General features: G+C 49.0%; 7 protein-coding genes across 7 annotated transcripts; 5 read left to right on the forward strand and 2 right to left on the reverse strand.

Annotated features, from left to right (window-relative positions):
• Positions 1-480: 480 nt before the first annotated feature.
• FPRO_05046 (uncharacterized protein) lies at positions 481-903 on the forward strand (the record flags this gene model as incomplete). The annotated part of the gene is made up of 1 exon (XM_031230621.1): positions 481-903. The coding sequence occupies one exon, from the start codon at positions 481-483 to the stop codon at positions 901-903; it is 423 nt and encodes a 140-aa protein (XP_031080739.1).
• A 1,221-nt stretch (positions 904-2,124) lies between these two features.
• Positions 2,125-2,706, reverse strand: FPRO_05047 (uncharacterized protein; the record flags this gene model as incomplete). The annotated part of the gene is made up of 1 exon (XM_031230622.1): positions 2,125-2,706. One exon carries the CDS (start codon positions 2,704-2,706, stop codon positions 2,125-2,127), a length of 582 nt encoding a protein of 193 aa, XP_031080740.1.
• A 6,479-nt stretch (positions 2,707-9,185) lies between these two features.
• FPRO_05048 (uncharacterized protein) lies at positions 9,186-11,617 on the forward strand (the record flags this gene model as incomplete). The annotated part of the gene is made up of 4 exons (XM_031230623.1): positions 9,186-9,300; positions 9,365-10,632; positions 10,681-11,236; positions 11,286-11,617. The coding sequence occupies 4 exons, from the start codon at positions 9,186-9,188 to the stop codon at positions 11,615-11,617; spliced, it is 2,271 nt and encodes a 756-aa protein (XP_031080741.1).
• A 925-nt stretch (positions 11,618-12,542) lies between these two features.
• On the forward strand, positions 12,543-13,789 carry FPRO_05049 (uncharacterized protein; the record flags this gene model as incomplete). The annotated part of the gene is made up of 3 exons (XM_031230624.1): positions 12,543-13,175; positions 13,229-13,459; positions 13,511-13,789. The coding sequence occupies 3 exons, from the start codon at positions 12,543-12,545 to the stop codon at positions 13,787-13,789; spliced, it is 1,143 nt and encodes a 380-aa protein (XP_031080742.1).
• Positions 13,790-14,272: 483 nt separating this feature from the next.
• Positions 14,273-15,133, forward strand: FPRO_05050 (uncharacterized protein; the record flags this gene model as incomplete). Its single annotated transcript, XM_031230625.1, has 3 exons — positions 14,273-14,602; positions 14,655-14,749; positions 14,824-15,133. The coding sequence occupies 3 exons, from the start codon at positions 14,273-14,275 to the stop codon at positions 15,131-15,133; spliced, it is 735 nt and encodes a 244-aa protein (XP_031080743.1).
• Positions 15,134-15,870: 737 nt separating this feature from the next.
• FPRO_05051 (uncharacterized protein) lies at positions 15,871-17,182 on the reverse strand (the record flags this gene model as incomplete). The annotated part of the gene is made up of 2 exons (XM_031230626.1): positions 15,871-16,558; positions 16,608-17,182. 2 exons carry the CDS (start codon positions 17,180-17,182, stop codon positions 15,871-15,873), a joined length of 1,263 nt encoding a protein of 420 aa, XP_031080744.1.
• Positions 17,183-18,721: 1,539 nt separating this feature from the next.
• Positions 18,722-19,401, forward strand: FPRO_05052 (uncharacterized protein; the record flags this gene model as incomplete). Its single annotated transcript, XM_031230627.1, has 2 exons — positions 18,722-19,319; positions 19,376-19,401. The coding sequence occupies 2 exons, from the start codon at positions 18,722-18,724 to the stop codon at positions 19,399-19,401; spliced, it is 624 nt and encodes a 207-aa protein (XP_031080745.1).
• Positions 19,402-21,827: the final 2,426 nt, after the last annotated feature.

Genomic DNA, 21,827 nt, shown 5'->3' on the forward strand with positions numbered 1-21,827 from the left:
CGGGGAGGATCAGAAGGTTAATTGTGATTGTCACACATACATGCACATAAGATAAGGTAGGTACATAAAATAACGGCAAATGGCAGTAAATAGATCCTTGATTGATCTTCGGCCAGGGAAAAAGAAGAGGAAGGGACGGGGGCCGTTTCATCAGCCGGCGACGCTTACCCATTTTTTGTTTGTTCTGTCTGGTCTGTTCCGTTGCTGTCAAAAGTATATTTTAAGGAGCCTGATCCCTTATTCCTCGTGCAATTCAGTTCAATGCTTTGCCTTGCCTTATTTAGGTCTCTATTTATGCCTTGTGTCCTGCTTTGTCCTCCTGTTCAGTGCCTCTATTTCCTCTTCTTTTCTTCCAAGTGATTCACCAACAAGCACACTTGTTCACTTACAGCCTCAACATATATCCTCTTCCTCTGACCTACCTACAACTCCTACGCAAGATCCATCTACTCCTATCAAAACCAAGAACAACAACTCAACATGCGTTTCTTCGCCGTCGCAGCTCTCCTGGGCGTCGCCCTCGCTGCGCCAGCCTACGACAAGGCCGACGGCACATGCTGCTGCTGCGATATCTCCAAGCCCGCCACAGTCTGTAAGAAAGACGTCAAGCCCGAAGACTGCTTCTGTGCCGCCGTCGTGTGTCCCGCCGGTGCCCCTACCATCTGGGCTACCTCTTCTACTTCTCCTGCAACTACCACCACGGCCGCTCCCGTTAAGCGCGAGGAAAAGACACCTACCCCTGCTGGACCTCCTTGCTGTTGCTGCGACCCGTCGAAGAATGCCATCGTCTGTACCGTGCGTGCCGAAGGCGAGGATAACTCGTGCATTTGTCCTATGGTGATGTGTCCCGCTGACGCATCGACCTTGACTGTTTACTCGACTGCCATGGAGACGGGCAAATAGGGAATAAACTTGATAAGATGTTGCTCTTCACTTGAAGCTGCAACTTGTTCCTCAACTCTTCGCTTCTTGATGTACATCCCTAGGGTTTCAGTTTTGATTTCAGTTGGCATAGCAAAGCATGGAGGAGTACCAGAATGGATCAAGTATGAGTGTCCCGAGAGAATCCTGCAAGATAATTGAACATTGTCAATCAATAGCATGCTTCTTTGTCTCCAATTGAGAGAGGTCTCCAATCGTGATGCTGTACGGTGATCCCGGATCAACACTGTAAAGAAATCCTGACACTCGCTTCGACCCAGACTGAACCAACGATAGTTGAGTCTTGGGAGCTATCTTTACTAAATCATTAGCCCAGTGTTCTCTGATACAGCAGCCGTTCAACTCAACGTCAAGGGGTGGTGTAAGCCGGCGAGATGGATGGCCAATCAGAAGCTCTACGTACCAAGACATTCGATGCAAGAGGTAATCAAAGGAATGCCGACCTACAGGATTACGATCCGGTCATGCCTCGTCAACCTCCCTTCAGCCAGCCTCTGAGCCAGTCAACAAAACATCACAAAGACTTGTTCGTGGGTCACTATAGTCACTCAAAATTGTTAGGATAAGAAATTATACACTATCGACTACAGATAGATAGTTAGTTGCTACTCCAAAGTGCTCCGTGTCGTATCCCAAGACTCAACCCCATGGAAAATAGGAAATTGTTTTACTCAAAGTAAAAGTGTTTTGCTTCGGCCCATGTTACCCATCAACTGCCAGAGTGATCCAAGGCCTGTCCACGGGGTGCGTCACTGCCACCCCTCTCCGCCTCATGTTTTTAATCCATTCATTAAACCCTCTCTTTCCAAGGACCTTGGACCATGGCAGTTTGTTTTTGACTGTTCAAGTCGGTTGACGGGAAAGGTGAGGGGTCTATATGCAAAAGTATGATGGGGGAGGGGCGACCACTTGATGGGTAGCAATGCGAAAATTAGACCGCAGCGTAAACGGGTATATATATATAGTAACGGGTCATGAATAGTGCCGTTGACTCTCCGGTTGCAATGGCAAGGTCGAGCCATGGTAGGCGGGTTAGTTCGCTAATTTTTGGTGGTGGGAAGAAAAGTCCCAAAATGAAGAATCGTATTCAAAGCTTTGTCGTGACAAGGTCGTCCAGACGGCTCAAGATGCATCGCCGGCGACGAACGAAAGGAAAGGGAAGCGTCAAGGAGAGGCATCTCTTTATTGGAATTGAGTACGGTCCTTCTCCTTGAGGCCGCCAATTTGGTCCATGTCGATAGAGTAGAACTGACCCTTGGCCTCCTTCTCGTAGGCGGGCAGTTGCTCCTCGTTCATGGGCTCCAGACCGACGGTCGAGTTATCACCAACGCGGACGACAAGCACACGACCGCTCTGCTGTCGGCCTTGCTCGTCCTTCTCATCGGGGAAGGTGATGTGAATCTCGGGAACGTTATCGGGGGAGTAAGGAGGAGAGTTGGGGTTGGCAAGCATAGGACGGCCGTCCTGGTTGACGACGAAGACGCTGGAGCGGCCGTTATGTGTTGTCTCGATGGTAAGGCCGCGGTGGTTGGTGAATCGCTTGCTATTGCTGTCGTAGTAAGAAGGCAGACCATCCTCCTCGGACTGGATGGTTTGCTGCTTCTGACGGCGAGCGCGGCGGAACAGGAAAAGGATGGCGACCAGAATGAGGCCGAGGAAGACAAGGCCGAGGAGGCCAAGCATGAGGTTGATCATGTTGTCGTTTGAGCCATCAGAATCGGCAGGCATGTCAGATCGGGTAACGAGGTTCAAAATAGAAGGCATCGTGAATAGAGTTTGTGGTTGAATGTTACGTAGGTGTAGCAACGGATTTTGAGTTCGCAGTAACGATGGGTGCTCCGAGTAGAGAGAACGAATGTAAAGCCAGCAGCGTCTATTCATCATCATGTTAGCAAGCCATCATCTCATGGTCATGACCGAAATGCCACCCGGCGAGAGCGATCAAGCCTGTCTGTGGCGGTTGTCAAGTGCCTAGTCATCTGCAACGCAGCCTCCAATATTTGCAGCCAACTTCCATTCCGCATCAAGGCCGGGAAAGCCTATCTAGACTCCAAAGTAGACTTGTGTCGGAGGATTGGCCAATTCGAAGCCATGGCGATCCCACCAATTCAATGCATGCCATGACGTGTTGCACAATGACAACCCAAACAGACGACTCGATTAAATAAAGGTGGCAGGTGGAGGGTCAGATGGGACAGGATAACGTACGCCAGGGAGAAGATATCGCCAATAGTTCGTCAATGAATGCCTGGCGAGTACCGAAAACCGAGGTGGTTGGTGATGGGCCTAAGATAGTGGGTAGAACGAAGGGAGAGAGGGGGGTTGGAAAGACCGGACGGAAATCAGCTGAAAGAGTGAAGCTGAAGATCCAAAAAGCGATTGAGAACAAGATGTACTGGGAGCGAAAAAACGATGCCGTCGACGATATTCACAAACTTGGCCCGCGAGGATTGGGTTGGGAAAGGGAAAGAAACAACCACAACAGCAGAGGGAGAGGGTTTTTGGCTCGGAGCCTGTCCTGAGCTACACTTGGTCACGACAGGGGCCCCTGCCCCGGAAATGAGACTTGGGCCCAGGTGCTGTCCATGGTGGGAGCCGCTAGGCGCTCTGAGGGGCTAGACAGCCACTAGGGACCACTGTTTTCCTGGTCCTCTCAGGGGCACAGTCACTACAATTGGCCGCTAAACCACCTATAGTGGTGTGCTGGGCCACCTTCCTTTCAAAGGACGTGCGGTCACCGCAGTTTGGTTGGCTAGTCCATCCAATAAGAACTCTGCTAAGGTCCCGCTCCCATCATTTAATTCGGCTTCTTCGACAGGAGATGTGACCTGTTGGCTCCAGGTTCATCCTCTTGCTCCTCGGCGATGCTGACCATGACCAGCGGGCCCTTGAAATTCTTCGACTTGGCTTTTCTAGTGACTGGATACTCGCTGGGATTCGCTGTACTCGACACCCACATGTTCCCTGTAACCGCCCGGTTCATTGGTCGAGGCCGTTTTCCTCCCCCTGCCAAGCCAGGACTGGAAGTTCTTTTTCTCGATGAAGGGCAGACGACAACAAAGAACCGTCTCTGACTGATGACCTTATCGATAAAGAGAAGCAAGGAGCCGAATGCCTCTCCTGCTGCTGGATTGGACTGGACTCTTTGTGCTCATCTAAACGATGCTGAAAGGAGCCTAGAATTTCACGCGAGTGTGGCAAGCGATGGATCCATCGTTTTGGACGCCAATGCAAGGTACGAACGGTTATCACACACAAAAGGGACAAGCCCAAGCCCCCAATCCTAAGCTAACCCAGTGCCACGACGCTTGCAATGATGGAGCGAGGCGCCTCAGCCGAATGCGCGTGATGAGTCTGTTGGAACAACGCACGCATAGCCACTCTTCTTTCGTAGTCTTCCTTCAATGGATACGGGCATGTATAAGCAACACAGCACACGCGTTCATGCTGCTATTTACAGTAGGACGATCGCAAAAGGCAATCGGCCGAGCTCTGCATCCAGTTGCAAGCCATATCCATGCTCGGGGGAAACGGTCGGGCACGCAATCGATTGTTCCTTGCATTTCGTTTCTTCTGGCCGCCTGTCCGCCTTCATTTTGGTAGGTCCTCTGAAGTGGCACCGGTATCCGTGCTTTTAAGCAACGATACCTGATTTGATCAGGAGACATATAGCTCTCCTTTCTCCTTCTCGTGCACTCGTCACTTACCCTGAGCTTGGACTGAATAGTTGCAATGGCATTGACTTTACCCCGTACGGAGTACGGAACACTCGAGTGTCCTGTCAAGCTGGTGGATAGAATTATACCCTGGTGTCTCTCAATGTCTTCAGCGCACCATACCGGATGTTTGTTCGCCAAGGGGAAACTGTCACAGAAAACGGTTGCGTGACATGCTGCGTATATCCCTCACGTAAAGACGCAGACTTGTTCTACTATGTAGTTCATTCGCAGTCTTGCGACAAGACATTTAACAAACACAGGCACAATCATAAGGACGCGCGGTCAATCGATCAAATAGCCTCATCTCTTATAACTACACTATTAGCATGTTTACTATAGTTTTCTTAAGATTGGATCTTCCAAAAGTTTCGGAGATGTAGCTCCCTCGGCTTTGTCTTTCTATTTCGTCCAAGTGCCGCCAACCCAAGGTACCTAGGGAAGTAAATATTCATTTGTTTATCTCGCTTGATTAGTCACCTGTATTAATCCTTCATCAAACACCACCATGCACAACACATACATGTACAGAGTAATGTCCTCCAGGATACAGAAAGTTGCGTGCTACAATACAGCTGCCAGGATCAAGCATGGGTCATACATGGACAAGCTCTAAAGTCATGTCTTTCAAGCGCACTGTTGTCCAGCGATACCAGAACATGTGTCTCTGTAGGGCAACAACGCTTTGACGCATGAACACCTCGACTTTTCCCGAAGCCTGTGAACATTATGTTTTCAACAGCCTCATGCTAGAGGGATCCTTGCTGGGTCGGAAGAGCAGCATACTCCAAACCGCTATTATCAGGTTCAAGGAATGCAATATCAAGATCCTCTAAGTACAGGGTGAAACATTTCTGCACCACAACAAACAGAGGAACTGGTCACGATTCACGAGGTCGGGCCAAGAATAGCACAAAATGTCTTTTCTAGATTCCACATGAGCCCATTTAGCTACTGAGAGGGGACAGTCTGTGAGCTAGTGTGTTTTGTGTTGGGAATTTTTGCCTGTTGAGGAGTTGATGAAGGTCTACACAACATGTGCCATTGGCGAACTAGCCATCCCAGAAGGTCTAGACAGCATTAGAGACCACAAGAAGCTCTAAAGACTTACAGTCTCAATCTAGTATAGTTAAGGGGCGGTATCAACATTGCCAAGCGGAGTTTGCGCAGTTTCTGTGTTATTACCAGCTCGGGAAGTTTCATTCTGGAAATCTTGGAATATTATCAGTTACATATGCATGATGAACTTTCGCAAGTTCACGGAATAAAATCAACTGTGTATAAAGATGCTTGTTGCCAGGATACGAAAATACTGAAGTCTCGTATCTGGATTTTCCCCTTGCATGAGGGGTTCAAAGGCCTCAGCTATCGACCCATTTGACACGGGGACCAGACCTACGCTCATATGTATGGCGAGGCGGTTGCTCGATTGTGCTGGAGCTGGATAACTGGGGGGAGGAACAGCAATGCTCGAACAGTACCGGTGTATTCCATTAGGTAACGTGATGCTGAAACTTTAGAGGAGTGAAGGTTGGAAATATATTTACAGTCACAGAGCTTCAATCAGCAGTCACTTGACGTGATTGAGAGGAGTAATAGCAAAACGGACCTAGTTAGACGGCCACTTACGGAGACTGGGGTATGATACTCCCTTTGAAGGTATTTGAGCCGAAAATTATGTAAAGGGCACTTCTTCTCTATGACTATTGGATACAAATTTTGATAGAACCAACTATCGTTCTTATTCATGTACTTGTATCTATCTACCTTCTTGAGAACACATACCCTAGGTACGCATGCTCAGGCCCTTTCTGAGCCTATGCGTCATACAAAAGATACGTTGTTGTCGAAACTTGAGATGACTTGTGAACCCACATGCTTGAGTGACACGCGCCGAAAAATGAGAGGCCACAAGTCAAGAAGGAGTTACGAATATGAACTCTCTTGTTGACACAGAAGCCTCATCAAAGTCAAACTCTCAGAGCTTCCTCCCTGATTAGGATTTGATTATGCGGGTGATTTGCGAGCTAAGCTATGTTGGGGCTAGCATAACGGGTTGGAGGACGATCTCGGTCTAGCCCTCAGGGGCCGCCCGAGCGCCCGTCTTGGCTTTCTTTGTGAGGCTTTCAGCCATGGGACATTAATCTCCAAAGTTGAAGATATCAAGGTAAATAGCAACCTTTGCGAGAACCTCATATGATCATCTTGTTAGCCAGTCGATGCACGAAAGAAAAAGCCCAGCAAGAAATTTGACCAACTGGAATACTGGACTTATTGGATGAAGGAAAGTTTTGGCTGTTGGACCCCTCCTTTCAACCAAACTATCTCAGCTCTGGGTCGCAAGTCACGATCTATCTTGATGTCACTCGCGTGCAAAAGCACAGTTCGTGCGACCACCGGGAGATGCGAGGCCTCCTCATTGTACCATGCAGCGAGGTAATACGGAGATGTGAAAACAGCCAGCCAAACTCTGGAGCAGTCCCTGTGGGTTGCAGCCCGGCCTCTGGTTCAACAATGAACAAAGGAGGCTGTCACAACGGTGAGATGGTCGGCGGAGTGATAGATAGACTGATAGGTAGGCAGGCATCAGTGCGTGGGTTACTGGAGGCCAGAGAACTTGATGTCTTAGCTGTGCGATCATGATTTGGCTTACACAAGATACTTACCTACATACACCGACTAAAGAGTAAATGGCGTTATGGGACAGGAGGGTCGTTGGCTGAGTGGTGACAATTTCATGCGCCGACGATTGGGAGGGAGATACCTAGGCTGTCAATCGGCAGCAATAAAGAGCCCTTGATTTCCCCTCTTTTGACAAACTAACTATTTCTATCTCCTGAATCGACTACATATCGAGGGGTTCTGGATTTCATCAACCTCCCTGATCCACCTCGAGCAATACGATCCCTCCCTCCCTGCACCAAGGAAGACCCTTGTCAACAGCGCTCATTAAGCATATCCGTCCTCCCCTCTTTCTGATACAGCGAAAAAGGCGGAGAGCCAGCCAGACACGCACATCATTCCTCTGCCCGCAAGGCAAAGGCAAGGCAAGGCAGAGCAAGGCAAGACACGACAAGACAGCCAGGCAGCACAAGCAACTCCTCTCTGCTCCCTCCCTTTGCTAGGAGCCCTGAATAGGAGCACCAAAAGGCCAAAGGTCCTACCAGTTTAATTCTGTTTGGGGCCCGCACATTCCGACGCCGGCGTGCAACCTTACATTGATTTAGTTTGCCCTTGTTTCCTTTCACTGGTTCACGGGAGACTGCATTTCATGTAAAACCGCTCTACACCCGCTTGCTTCGAGCTGTCGCTTGCCACATCTTCTTTGTCCAAACCAACTTGAGTTCCAACCTATAGGTGCCTACGAACCTTACTCACTGTCTAACCTTGGGCCTGAGCTTGGGTTTCTTCAGCAAATCCTGGACCAACACATTTTCTTAATACTCTAATTTACCTTTTTCTTGTCAAACCTTTTTTTCCTTTCGCCCACATGCTCGCAAATATCACCAACAAAAACAATTAATCCGGGAGCGGGAAGGATCTCATTTATATCTACTCACTCACTACCCTGTCTATATTTCATTCGAGTTTTTCTCAACAATCAAATCTCTGGACCGTCTATTTTTTCTTGTTAAATATTCACCTCGACAACAATACCCAGTCACATCCAAGACGAACCGTCACATATCAATACCCATCCATATCTACCTACGATTGCCACGGCTGTCACTTTCACGTACCCAAGGACTCGTGGACCCCTACAAAGATCATCCATTGTCGCCCCTGGTCCCATTAGTCTACATAATCAACCCTCCATACCTATTCCTCGCCTTCTAGGATCCTGGAACATTCCTAAACATATTCCACACAAACAATCAACAGCCTTCATACGGCCTGGGCATAAGTACAACCACAGCTGCAACAAACAGTATATATTTGAATATCTGTTGCTATCATTATATTGAGACATAATGACCAACCACCAGACTGGCTCGGTAAGTTGACTGATTTTTTTTTAATTGCTACCTTACCTTCGGCCACCAAACCCTCTACACTCTTCTTGGTCTGCCCCCAAACATTCAGGGCCCTTGTTTTTTTTAAGGTGCTTGCCCCCATGGCCCACGTTCCAGGGAGTGCGACGTCAGAGATGGATGCTCGTGTGTCTCGACTTGTCCCAAATGCGTCAGATTCAAACTACGAATAGCTAGCGCACGTCGGGATTCGCTGCCGCTGGCACCTTGGACCTTGCCTTGCCTACCATTAGGTGCCTTGCAACATCTGCAACACAAAAAATTGGTCCCCCATAATCTGTCTTGTCTCGTCTCGTCTACCTTGCCTTAACCTACCTACCCCATGCATTCGATACCAAACCGACCAAGCCCTGCCCGGACTAAACACACATTCTTTTAACATCAACATCAACTTCCATACCCAGACCCAATCGATTTATTCTTTTCTCGATTCATGCTTATATATTTATTATCTCAATAGCGACGTCAACCCGCCGGGCCTATCAATTCCAACACCATGGCCACGGGAGCATTCGATCAATCGCAACGGCAGCCCATGCATTCCCAGACTAACAACAGCACAAATGCCACGGCATGGGAGACTTTGCACACTCGTAACTTGTTCGCAAATGGTATGTGAATATCGTCCTTTCCACCCAATCTATTCTGTTGTGCGTATACTCACGGTTATCAAAGAGAATGGCGAGCGACGCGGATCCAATGCTTTCAACGTACCCACCACCTCCGCCTTCTGGGGAACAACCTCTCTTGCAACACGATCGCCCAGTACATCGCCGAGTAGGATGGCACAAGACCACATCCCCAATAGCGACCTAGGGAATGACCAAAGCTTGGCGGGACACTTCTCCCAAATGGGCATTTCGAAAGAAAGGAGCACTGCTGTGTACGGCAACGCATTTCGCTACGATTCAGATCCTTTCAATGGCTTCGGCCGGACACAGGACCACCGCTCCAGCTCTTCGCGACAATCTCAATCTTCACCCTCCTACCGTGCTGCCCATACTGCAAGCAAATCGACACAGTCCCAGCAACAATTCCCCAACCACATCAGCCAAGGCAGCAACCACCAGGCTCTCAATCAAAAAGCATTTAATCATAATAACAGCCAGAGTATGGATGCAACATCCTTCAACCTTCTGGGAAACATGTCCAGTGCATTTGCTTTCGACCCTAATTGCCAGCCCTGGAACAACGACGCGAGCGGACAACGTGTCAACGGCAACAGCCTGGATCTGAGTTCTGAAATGATGAATGCACAAGCCTCCACGATGCACCGGGGTTCCATCGACCGCCTCTCGAACCTCACAGACCAAGTACTCAACACCAGAGCGAACCCGCAAATTTGGAATCAAGTGTATTCTGCTCGACCGGTGGATCAAGGGCTCCGCATGACGAACCAAGTCAACCAACTGGCAGCGCAGTCTATACCCTATTATAGCCACCAGCTGGCGATGTTCTCTGAACCCAACGCTCCGTATACTCTCGGACTTGACCAGTACCCTCAGCGCTACCACCAGCTAGGGCACAACAATTCTGGGTATGGAGCACCATACCCCTATCATAACCAGAACAGTGGCCCTGGGCCCAAGATCTACAAAAACCAATGGGTGAAAGAGTTCTGTGGTCGGTTAACGAAGAGGTCTGGTCCTCAACCGGAGCTTTGTGAAGCTTATGGCCACATGGTCGATGCCAGTGGAGAACAGGAGTCATCAAGGTGGCTTCAAACGAAGCTGGCCGTTGCGACCAATGAAGAGAAGACTCGAATCTTGCTAGAGATAGCAGATGATGCTCGCACCGTGATGATCTGCTCTTTCGGCAACTACGTAATGCAGAATTTGATCGAATATACAGGGCAGGGAGAGAAATATCACATTCTTCAGCAAATGAAAGGCCACGTCAACGATCTAGCACGGAACAAACACGGTTGCCGTGTGGTCCAGAAGGTACGGACTGTCATTTCTTGTTGATCTTCAGACTTCTAATTTAAGCAGGCCATAGAGCACTTCCTTGTCAAGCAAAATCTCGAACTTGTCCAGGAGATCCAACCCCATCTACTTGATTTGATGAAGCACGAGACTGGAAACCATGTCATCCAGAAGTTCGTCCAAGAGCTCCCTTCAGCACATCTCGCCTCCTTTGTTGGGGTTGCTGAAGAACACGCCTTGGAACTCAGCCAGGATTCGCATGGATGCCGGGTTATTCAACGACTCCTGGAGGTGTGCCAGGAGGACGACATTAGAAAGGTCCTGGATCCGCTTTACCCATCGATGGAGATGCTTGCCACAAACCAATTCGGCAACTATGTCGTTCAGGCTATCATCGAGCACCGACCCGGCAGTGACAGGGATCGAATTGTTGAGATGGTCATCAACAAACTGTTGTACTTCTCCAAGAACAAGATTTCGTCCAATGTAGTCGAGAAGTGCATCGCCTTTGGCTCGGATGAACAGCGAACACAAATCCGCGAACAGCTTTGCACTGTCAGTGCGAGTGGGAAGGACACTTTGTTTGAACTGATCAACGACCAGTTTGCAAACTATGTTATTAGTAAGTGGTCACTCTGTTAATACATGTGAAGATGGCTGACACAAGGTAGAAAGCCTAGTTCACAACACCAAAGGTCTCGGGCAGCAGCAGCTGGCACAAAAGATCCATACGCACCTTGAGACGATGAAGAAGAATGCGCCCCTTCCAAAGCCATCACACAGTTTGAGCCAAGTGGTGGAGAAGATCTTGGTCGTCGACAATATGGCTATCAATCTCAAAATCGAAGTTGACTCGGCTGAACCAACTCCAATGTTGACCAATGAAACAAATAGCCCACAAAGTGATGGGCTACCAAGTGCCAACGGCAGTGCCATTGGAGTACCATCTGCCGGCATCAAGAACCCGGAGGTGGCTGTTCACGTCCACAACGATGAGGCGTAAACAGCTAATCGATGATTGACAGCGGCAGCGGACTCACCCACATGCTTGCAAGCACTGAGAGAATCTTACTTCATACGTTGTATTACACATAGATTTGGATGTCTTGGTTAATAGGAGACAAACCTCGCCGCGGAACGCCCTCCGTCGAGTTGAACATACAGACAAAAGAACAAGGCAGGCACTTGATCATAGGAATTATGCCATCACGAGGCACAGACAGCGCACTCAATACAATGAGGTGCCGCTTGGAGTTGGGTAGGATGATGGGTGTTTTGTACTTGTTATTGGGTTTATTCATGTCTTGCTGCAGCTTGGTTTCTGGGATAGTAAACGAAACAACCTGACAGCGTTACAATCTTGCTGACAGTCTCCCTTAATGAAGAGGAGGTGGGTTGGAATGAAAAGGGGAAAAGGAGGCGATTCTTATGAGGCGTTGCCGAAGTACCCTTGGTTTATGAACAGATCATGTGTCTCATTAACCCCCAGCAAAGCCAAGACAGATTGAAATATTTAATTAGATAAATAGTCTAATAAGTACATATCTATTAGATTGGACCCCTGCGGCTATGAACGGCAATTCGCAAACAAGCTACTGAGCACTAAACCAGTTTTGGATAAATGACATATGAGGGCGAGATCCATTGGAGGCCAAGTCATTTAAGCAGGTACGCACGCCGATTGCCGGTTCCTCTCCGACGGGACCCTCTGTAAGATATCTTTAGAGCCATAACGTGCTACATCTTTGGGCTGCACCATATCAAACCTCAACAACCACTTCTTTCAACACAACGATAATATTCTAGGAGAAACCCTTGCTTCCATGATTGAATTTCTCGGAAATCGTTAGCCGCCGCTAATTCTATGCCCCGAAACTATCGATCGCTACTCACTCCTTTTCTATCCGCGGGGTCATCTTTTGCCCACGATGACGGCCGCTGCTCGGTTGACCTTTCTAAGCCCGCAGGTCCTGCGAGGTCTACGTGCGACACCCCGTTCTGCTGCTGGCTTTGCTCGACATAGAGGCACTTTTGCGCGAAGGAGAGGAAAAGCTGTTGAGCCTCAGCCCCTAAGGGCAGATACGACCGCCAAGCTTAATGCCTCGCATCCACTCACTAGCGAAATTCCTACTCGTCCCGAGCCTGAGAGCAGTACGACACAAGAGTCGGTACAGGCGACGCCAGATAAGCCAGTGCCTACGAACGAGGCTGCTGCATCGACGAGCAGTAAGCAAAAAACTAAGGAGAACGAGACATCGAAGGAGGAACAACAAGCCAGAACAGCCCGGGAAGAGGCAAAACAAAGCGGCCCCCTTGAAGCAGTACTGCATATGGAACCACCAGAAACAACCAAGAAGACGACAACGACAAGACCAGGGCCGGCCATGTGCCCACCGCCCTATGTCCACCATTTTGATACCTACTCGCTTGTGAAGCAATTACAAGAAGGGGGTTACACACAGGAGCAAGCCACAACATCAATGAAGGCGATTCGAACCTTACTCGCAGAAAATCTCGAAATAGCACAGTCAACTCTTGTCAGCAAGAGCGATGTGGAAAATGTGAGGTCTTGGTCGACGGGGGGCTAAGCAACATTGGCTAACAGCTTCCTCAGGAAACATACCTTTTCACAGCAGCTTGTTCAGAGTTGAGTACCGAGATTAAGAATAACCGACGGCTTGAAGAAGAGCAGCTACGACAACAGCGAACACACCTGCAGCACGAAGTCGACATTTTGACGCAATCACTCAACCAGGAGGTTCACACACTTAATGATAATGTTCGGGGTTCATTTAACGATCGCAAAATGGCCGTCAGAGAAGAACAGAAAAGCGTCGAGAGCTCCGTAAGGACCCTTTCCGATATCAGCAAGATTTAGTGACTGACAGTATCACAGATTCAGCAAATCAACTACAAGATCAGCATTGTTCTTAGTAGCGATGCTAAATCAGAAATTGAAGCAGTAAGATGGATCCTTATCCGTCGCTCTGTTCTGGGAATACTGTTCATGGCTGTTTTGACACTTGGGACACTTCGATATGCCACATATGTTAGCCACGAACGACAAAGAGAAGCAGATCGTATCAAGAAAGAAGAGGAAGAGAAGCGAAGAAACGGCGGAAAGCAGGATCGCGCTACGGACGCTGACGCAATTGCAATTCTGGCTGCCAACTGAACACGGAGAGACATACGATGAAGAAGAGGACGAGAGGGACAACATCAACAAAATACAGACGAACGAACACTTTTTCCTTGGTATTTTTAATCGATACCCTATAGATTTTCTACTTGGAACCACAACACGGTGGTGCAACAGACCAAAGGCTGCGTCATGAGGACTTGTGCAAGTTCCATGAGCTGATGAGCCTCGGTTGTTATGATGGGCTGGGCATGGGCGGATACACATCGTACATACAAACATGACATACATTTGGCTTTTACAAGCTTGTTTTCATAGACATATATAGATATTCTGGATATTTAAGACCAGATTGACTCTGGATTTCCTTGATAAGGAATTATAGTGATCATGACTGACCACGTGCGATAAGAGGTAGACTATGTATAGCACTTTACCCCACGCGCCGCCTTATCAGTCGCGTCTCTCAACCACCAAGAACAAACAAACATCTTCAACATCGGTGCCATATCTATCGTCATGGCGCCCGATCCGCAAACCGAACAACCCGCGCAAGCCGAAGCAGCCCAAGAAACAACACAAACTCAATCACAAGAAGCAGAACAACAACAAGAATCAGAACAAGACCCTCCCGCATCACCCCCCCTCCCTCAGCGACACACAGCCGTTTCGCCTGGTCCCCGCGCCGCGCGTCTACAAGAACTCTATGCGCGATCGCTAAAGAAGACGCTGGGGAAGATTGGATGGGATAATGTCGCCGGCTGCTACCCTACAGTTGCGAAGAGGGCGGAGGGTGTGTTGAGGCAGGTCCAGGGACAAATGGTTGATAAGCTTGGCGAGAAGTGCGAGGTATGACACAACGAAGCGGTAAATAAGGACAATGCTAATACGAGACGGGCAGAAAGAGTTTGACAATATTATGGTGTCGAGACAGGTCGTTCCTAAGCTCAATGATCTAGAGGGCCTTATTAGCGATGCTTCCCGCCGACGCGCCGAGTCAACAACAGCAGAACCAACACCGCAAGTTCCCTCCCCACTGCTATAATAGCCATCCACTAACGTATATATAGTCCTCACCTTCTGCCCCCATCAGCAATCCTCGCCGCACATCTCACACCCGCCCTCACGGCGCACCAGTCGCAACTCAATGCTCGCCTACAAACGACACAATCGCAAAACGCTCTGTTGTATGATGAAGTTCGTCGTCAAAGAGAAGAAATCCGTGCCCTTCTTGATGCCCTCGAAGCTGTCGTCGCCGATGTCCAGGGCGCAAATGACGCGCTGCGTCCGGTTGTGGACGATGTTGCTGCTGAGACGAGACAGGGCATAGCAGCCGTTGACGCTGCCAACGGTGGCGGGCAACAAGGAGCATCATCATGAATGTGAACGACGAAAAAGATGCATATAGATAGCATAAAAGCTGAACGTATGCAGTGGTCATACAATGGATCCGGGAGTAACGGGCGTTATTATACCAATGTTTTGTTTTGTCTTGTATAACAGCATTTACGCAGCAACCTTCACAGTCAATCTGGCATTTAGTTGCAATGTTATCTTTCAAAATGTTTCTTTCAATGTTTTCTATGTACATGCATCACAATCCATGCATGCAAACGTGTATGAATTGCTGATATGGAAAAGCAGCCATGGCCACTCATGCTCAAGACCAAATGGCCGAGGGCGCGACTCACCACAACTCATGCCGTGTAGCGTCCTCAAATGTAGAAAGCACGAGGATCTAAGTAAACAATAAATGAGATGCAAACTCCGTTCCATGATCGTAAGCCCCTGTCATCATCGGCTGATGCACCCGCAGCCTTCCATGCGCCAGATATGCAGAGAAAATATGTACTGCGAAGAAAGTAAGAGATGAGGAGAAGAATATCTAGCTCCGTATGTGACATAATATGAGTTGATCTAGTTGTATGTGTCGTAGAATGAACCAACCCATGATAGGGTCAAGTGTGTCATCTTGAAGAGAATATGACTGGTCGCGGTGGTGTCTGTCGTAAGAGAATAGATGTCGACTCCAGTGAGTATGTGTATGTGGTAATGATGAGATATATGAGATAGATGATATGGTAGTGGTAGGAGGGAGTGTCTGTTTGGCCAAGAACTCAGATAAGTCTGTTTTCGGTATGAACCGTTTGCCAAGCCCCAAAGTAGTCGATCTCACCGTAGGCAGGCGGGAGGACCCTGACCATTCGGCCTGTCGTCCAATCAACATAGAACTTCTTGCCCTTGCTGATGATGTATGGTGTTTTGCGGGGACTTCTAAAGAGTAAGTTGCTGTAACAGAGCTTGGCATACAGCAAGTCATGAGCACTCGACCACTGATGTTCTGGTATCCATTTTCCATCGACAGGGTCAATGCCCATGTTGTTGTATGACGTTGTGCTGAGACGACGGGCAAGGTCTATTCGTGGAGGGGGTTCAACCACTTCTTCTTCATCCCCTTCAACCTCAATTTCAGGTTCTAGCCTGGTTTGAGATTCTGGAGCTAATCGTAAAGGTGGCGCTGATGGACGAGCCTCAATTGTTGTCGCAGAGACTTCTTCAGATCCCCCTTCAATGCCCAGTTCTGACAAGTCAATAGCTGTAGCAGTTGGCGTTTGGCCATGGAACCAACGAATTCGTTGTATTCGGGGAATAGACATATCACGCGGGAAATCTCGGTCTTCCAGAGGCAGAGCAATATCGATAGCTGCAAACAGACCTTCGAGCCATTTGTTGAATGTACTCAGCTCGATACAGCATAGGAGAAATTGGTCTGTCTCGGCTCGAATACGGATGGTATATCGCCTCCTGTATCTTGTCAATAACAAATCCTACGCCTTGGCTTTTGGTAGCTTACTTCGTATAGTCAGCGGCAATACCGACATCCGCATACAAGAGGCTGTATGTCTTCTCAAGCTTGCCCCTCTTCACCCATGGAGGGTTATCTGGGTCGACCGATGGCCCGTCACTGCGTGTTCTACCCCAACTCCATGCTTTCTTGGTACCATATATGCTAAGCGCTGTTCCATTCAAACAGACGTGAACGGGATACCATTGGCGATCCTCGGCCCTCTTTATCAAGTTTTCGATTTCGTGTTTCTTGTCAAATACACCCTCCAGTAATATTGAGTTCTTATAGTCGGGAAGGCTTTCTTTTCCTGTATCTGGATGAAGCTGAGTTTTGCCGCCCCCGCCAGTCGTGAGCTCCTTCCCCTTCTCCAAACGATCCCCAGCATGGGAGACATTCGACGTTGTCGGCGGCGGATCTCGCTCTGGCTGGTACGGAGGCGGCTGGGAGGGTCGGCGCGGACTTGTCATGACACGCTGGTAGTAGAGGTCCTCCTCCATCGATACACGCCGCCTGAGGGGCGGCGACGTAGGAGCGGTCGTGGATGATACATCGTCCTCGGCCGTGGCCCTGCGTAGGTCCATTGGAGGGAGATGGGACTTATATGAAGTCGGAGAGGGCCCCACGACCGGCCGATACGGAACGGAAAAGGCTCACAGGGTGACTCTGTCGTCTGGGGGCGTGAACCTCAACGAGCATTGGCCATAGGAGTCTCCATAGAGGACGGTAAACTGAGGAGGTTGATCATTCCGACCCGCCCTGAGGTTGTGTGGAGAGGTTTGGTAGAAGAAACTGGAGCGAGCCAACGGAAGTCGTAGGTGAGAGGATCAGAACAGTCAGCATGGATCCATGAAGAGAAGCATCTGTCGTGGAAGAAGGTCGCACGCAGGGGTTCGTAAGTTTGAGGAGAGAATCGTGGGTCGAAGGGGGTGTGAGTCGAGCTGGAAGACGGGGTTCAACGGGATGCCGGTAGGGCCCAAACCAGGCGTGCCTCCGTCCAGCTTCGATGGGGTATGGAAGAGGAATGGAAATGCGGCGGCTCTTTTGCTCGGGGTGACTAGGATCGATGGTAAGGTCAGGGAAACGGTGACCAAACCGGAGCAGCCAGACCAGAACAAAGCGACGTCAGCCGTTTCAAAAGGGCCCACGTTGAACCGAGCTTTGAGGAGGATTCAGATGAGAGAGTGGAGTGGCAGCCGGAAGTCGTAGAAACGTGAGGGTGTGGGAATGGTATTGGGAGCGTGGACCAAAACGCTGGCACAGGCTCAGAGTGGCGAGATGAGGCTGCCGGCGCGCTGTTGCAGTGGACGCTACCGTATTTTTTTTGTTTCGAGAAAAGCGATTTCGCCTAAATCGAGCAAGTCAGGACAATCACATTTGGATCTGATGCGACAGAGTCTTGATTGGCCTTTTGTCTCGGCCGGGTTGTGGGATGCGCGGATGTGATGCGATCCGCACTTTTGAAGAGCGCATCAAAGTGCAGCAGAGTTTACTGTACTAAATGCGCCGAATTTCCGCGCTGACTGCCGATCTCGCCTGTGCTAGTGGATATCTTTTTCAGATTTGGTGTAGGGCTCTGTATCTTGACCTGAAGGTGCTATTGTTGACCTCGAAGATGTCGCGAGGATGAAGAGTGCAAGAAGTCGTTGGTGGTGCCAAGTCCAGGGTTCTCCTCTTCCTTCCAAGGCCTGGTTGTCGACTCGATTTGACTCCGCAGGAGCTGGGCAGTGAGATTGTACTGTAGGTACTTACCTAGGTAAGGTAACTGAACCTAGTAGATGTCGGGGAAAGAGCACCCTGATCGTTAAAAGCCCCCCGGTCCCGGGAAAGCACGACACATGGCATGGCTTGCTCGACCTGTTCTGTGCCTGCGCCTGCCTGGCACTGTCTCTCGGTGGTGGACTGTCAGTGGCAGCCGCATGTTGCAGGTTCAAAAGGACCACCTTCCCGCCAAAAGGTCCCGCGAACTAGGGTCTCACAAGCCCACACTCACAGACAGAACCGCACGAGGAAGTTGCAGCACACGGCCCCACCTTGCCTCGCTAGTCCCGGTCGGGGAGGTCACAAAAGGGTGACGGATAACCGGCACAGAACTTGCCTGAGAGAGTTTCTCTCCACTGCCAATGGAAGCTCTGCTACGAGTATGTATTTTAACCTTGAATTATATGTTTTGTCGATATGAGAATCACCCAACCCTCTTTGGGCGATCATCCTATACAAGTCCTCACAGTTTTGGTATAAGGGCAATTGCCGTTCCAACATCCAAAAAGCCCATACCTGTAAATCGAGGGAGGCGCCCGATAGAGTTCAAGCCTCGATACGGACTAATCTATTCAACGTACATAAGCCACAATCGATATCTCGGCCGGGTCTCGACTTCAAGATCCGGAGCCTCAGGTCGTCGCTTAATATGTAAAGCCTTTAAACACGAGACCTGTCCTGCAACTCATTCATCCTGTTACCTGATAGGACGTCAACTCGCACAAAAGTCCTTTCCACAGCGAATATATTTTCGGCTCTCATTTCATCAATCCGAGACGCCGCATTGCAGGCGCAACAGCATGAGCCAACCAACAGAGAAAACTGCACCTTGTTCCGTTACAAAAGTGCCCTTCACCGTTTCGATGAATAATGATTCAATCTGCTTGCTGATTCGCCCGTCAAAAGCGAACCAGACTCCTGGGAAGTTTCCGGAGTACCTACCTAGGGAGGAAAGAAAATGTAGGACCTTGGCCCTAAGAGATAAAAATGCTTAGGTAAATCTAACCTAAGCTTAGGGGACTCTCTGCTAAGTTTATTGTGACACCCTACCTTAAGGTCCGGCGTTTTCTTGCTCCCTGAGGCCCACGTATCCTTTTCTCCACGGCAGGGCAGCTTACCTCATCGCTCTGGAAGCGTTGCGCTCGTCAAAGGAACTTTTGATACTAGCATTGGCACCTTTGATAGTGGCCCCTCTCTATGTCTGGGGTCAGGCCCTTCTATACTCGGCGTCTCTTTTTCGAATCATAAATAGCCCCACACTAATATTCTATATGAGTATTTCCTGTTATTCTATTATTCATAGTCAGCCATCGTGACATTTTCATTCCTTGTTACAGGTAAATCATTTTTCATGTTTCATGCGAGCTGACTGGACGAATCATGGATGAACTGATCGACTCATCCTCGGACTCGATGAATGCGAAGAAGGAACATCAAGAGTCAACTCACTCGCATAAGACAACGAATCTAATGAATACACGGACCACACCGAACCCCCCCTCTTCTTCTTCTTTGCAGGACCCAATAGACATTGTCAATAGAATTCTTAGAGCGGCCCGCGCGGGTTGCACAACATTTCCGGACCATCTCCGTCAGAAACTTCCCGTCTTACTGTCCATTGGGTTCCCAATAGGTTACTATTAAGCACAAGAACCTGGAGCAGGGCCGATTGATAACTAGTACTATCACAACCTATGTTGCATGCATTGCCTAGGAGCCTGTTTTTGTTGCGGGGGAGAGAACACGCAAGCCCTTTTTCTTGGTGTGACGTGACGTTTGATCATCAAGATAATCAACCAATTCATCATGCAGTGAGATTGTTTGATTTGCTTGGGCTTGGGCTTTGGATTGCTGCTAATTCCGTCCGTGACACCGGCAGTCGAATTGCTTCTTGACGATCGCGCAAATCGCACGGTAATTATTCCTCCGAGAGACCTGTAAGCAAGTCTGGAGAGCTCAGGCTCTATGTCGATCCTTTCCTTGTCTCATTTTGCAAGGAACATGATCCTAAAAAGTACCATCGACGGAGTTTTAAGTCGAGGCTCTCACATTCCATCCACAAATTAATTATCTTTGACTTACATACACGTACGTGATTCATGTATCGTAAACCAAGCCTACAGGCTTACAGAACAAGCACTCCATGGATGATCCTCTCCCGTCTTGGCTGCAACCTTTACTCCTAAAACAATCCCAACGAAAATGTGATCAGCTCAAGCCGCTGTCTCAGATATTTCCATAGCAAACTAACTGAACTGATCGCCCAGGATAATAATAACGATACTCCCCGGATCTCTCGGCAAGGACCTTGCTTGCATCGTCCCATCGCCAGAAATTCTCCCTCACATAATATTGGCTGTTCTTTTTTCTCCCTGAGGTCTGCTTTTAGAAGGTCGCAAAAATACCCGGGGAACCTTTTGTTTCCCCATGTCATTGTGCGGCGTGTCCGGAATAAGCTCCCATACCTGACCTTGTGTACAATAATAGGACACGCCCTGGCTATTCGGGATAGTCTCCGACGAACCGAATGGATAGAATTAAATCGCGGTGTCTGTTACACGAACACGTGCAACTTTGACCGTCGATAGATTCAAAACCAAGTTCTCCTTGCCTCTTGCATAGTAACTATTACGCGTGGGTATCCTCTCTCGTTCAAAAGTCCCCCAGTAACTGGCTTGGCCTTTTGTCAATGCTTTCCCCTGTTACAAAAGAACCTTGACCAACGTCCATCATTAACAACAATTTCTAATGCGACGAACCGTTCGACCTGTTTGATCCACGAGGCTCTGCAAGCTTAACTTCGGATATCATCGCATATACAAGACGAGCAACAACAACATTGCTTCTACAGGTCCTTCTAGACCGATACTGGATATCATGACCGTCATGCCCCTCCTGTCCTGGATCTTCAGCATGCTACGTTACCTGCCTCACATGACATGACATGAAAACGTTGACCTCATATGAAAATTCTGCACTCACTTGCTGATCTGATCTGATCTGGTAGCTCGACTCAAACATTGGAAACCAAAAAGTTACTGATCATTACTACTTGCACAGTAAAAAGTACAGAACATGGTCCCTCCAGGCCTACTCATTCATCATAGGCCTGGACTCTCGTCCATCATCGTCAACTGTCACTGCTTCGTGAGTATGTATACCCGTCGTTGTCCTCTTGCCCATCCGGGTACTGACACCTCTATCGCCCGTCCGTTCGCTTTTGTAAGAATGTACACGGTCATTAGAAAGTAATGATGCCAAATCAAAGCTCCCAGCCTAGGACCTTTCCCCTGTTTTCGCTGAAATCCGTAACCCAATCGCCGGCTGAGAGGATCAGATGCAGATGCAGCGCGCAAACCACCGAAACTGAAAAACGAACAAATATGACTCCAAATTCCCAACTCCATCCTTCCTCCAAAAGGGAATACCAAACTCCGCTCCCTTACCGCTCCCCCTGACCATCTGCTG

This window comes from Fusarium proliferatum, assembly GCF_900067095.1.
Source record: "Fusarium proliferatum ET1 genome assembly, contig: FPRO_scaffold004, whole genome shotgun sequence".
NCBI lineage: Eukaryota > Fungi > Ascomycota > Sordariomycetes > Hypocreales > Nectriaceae > Fusarium > Fusarium proliferatum.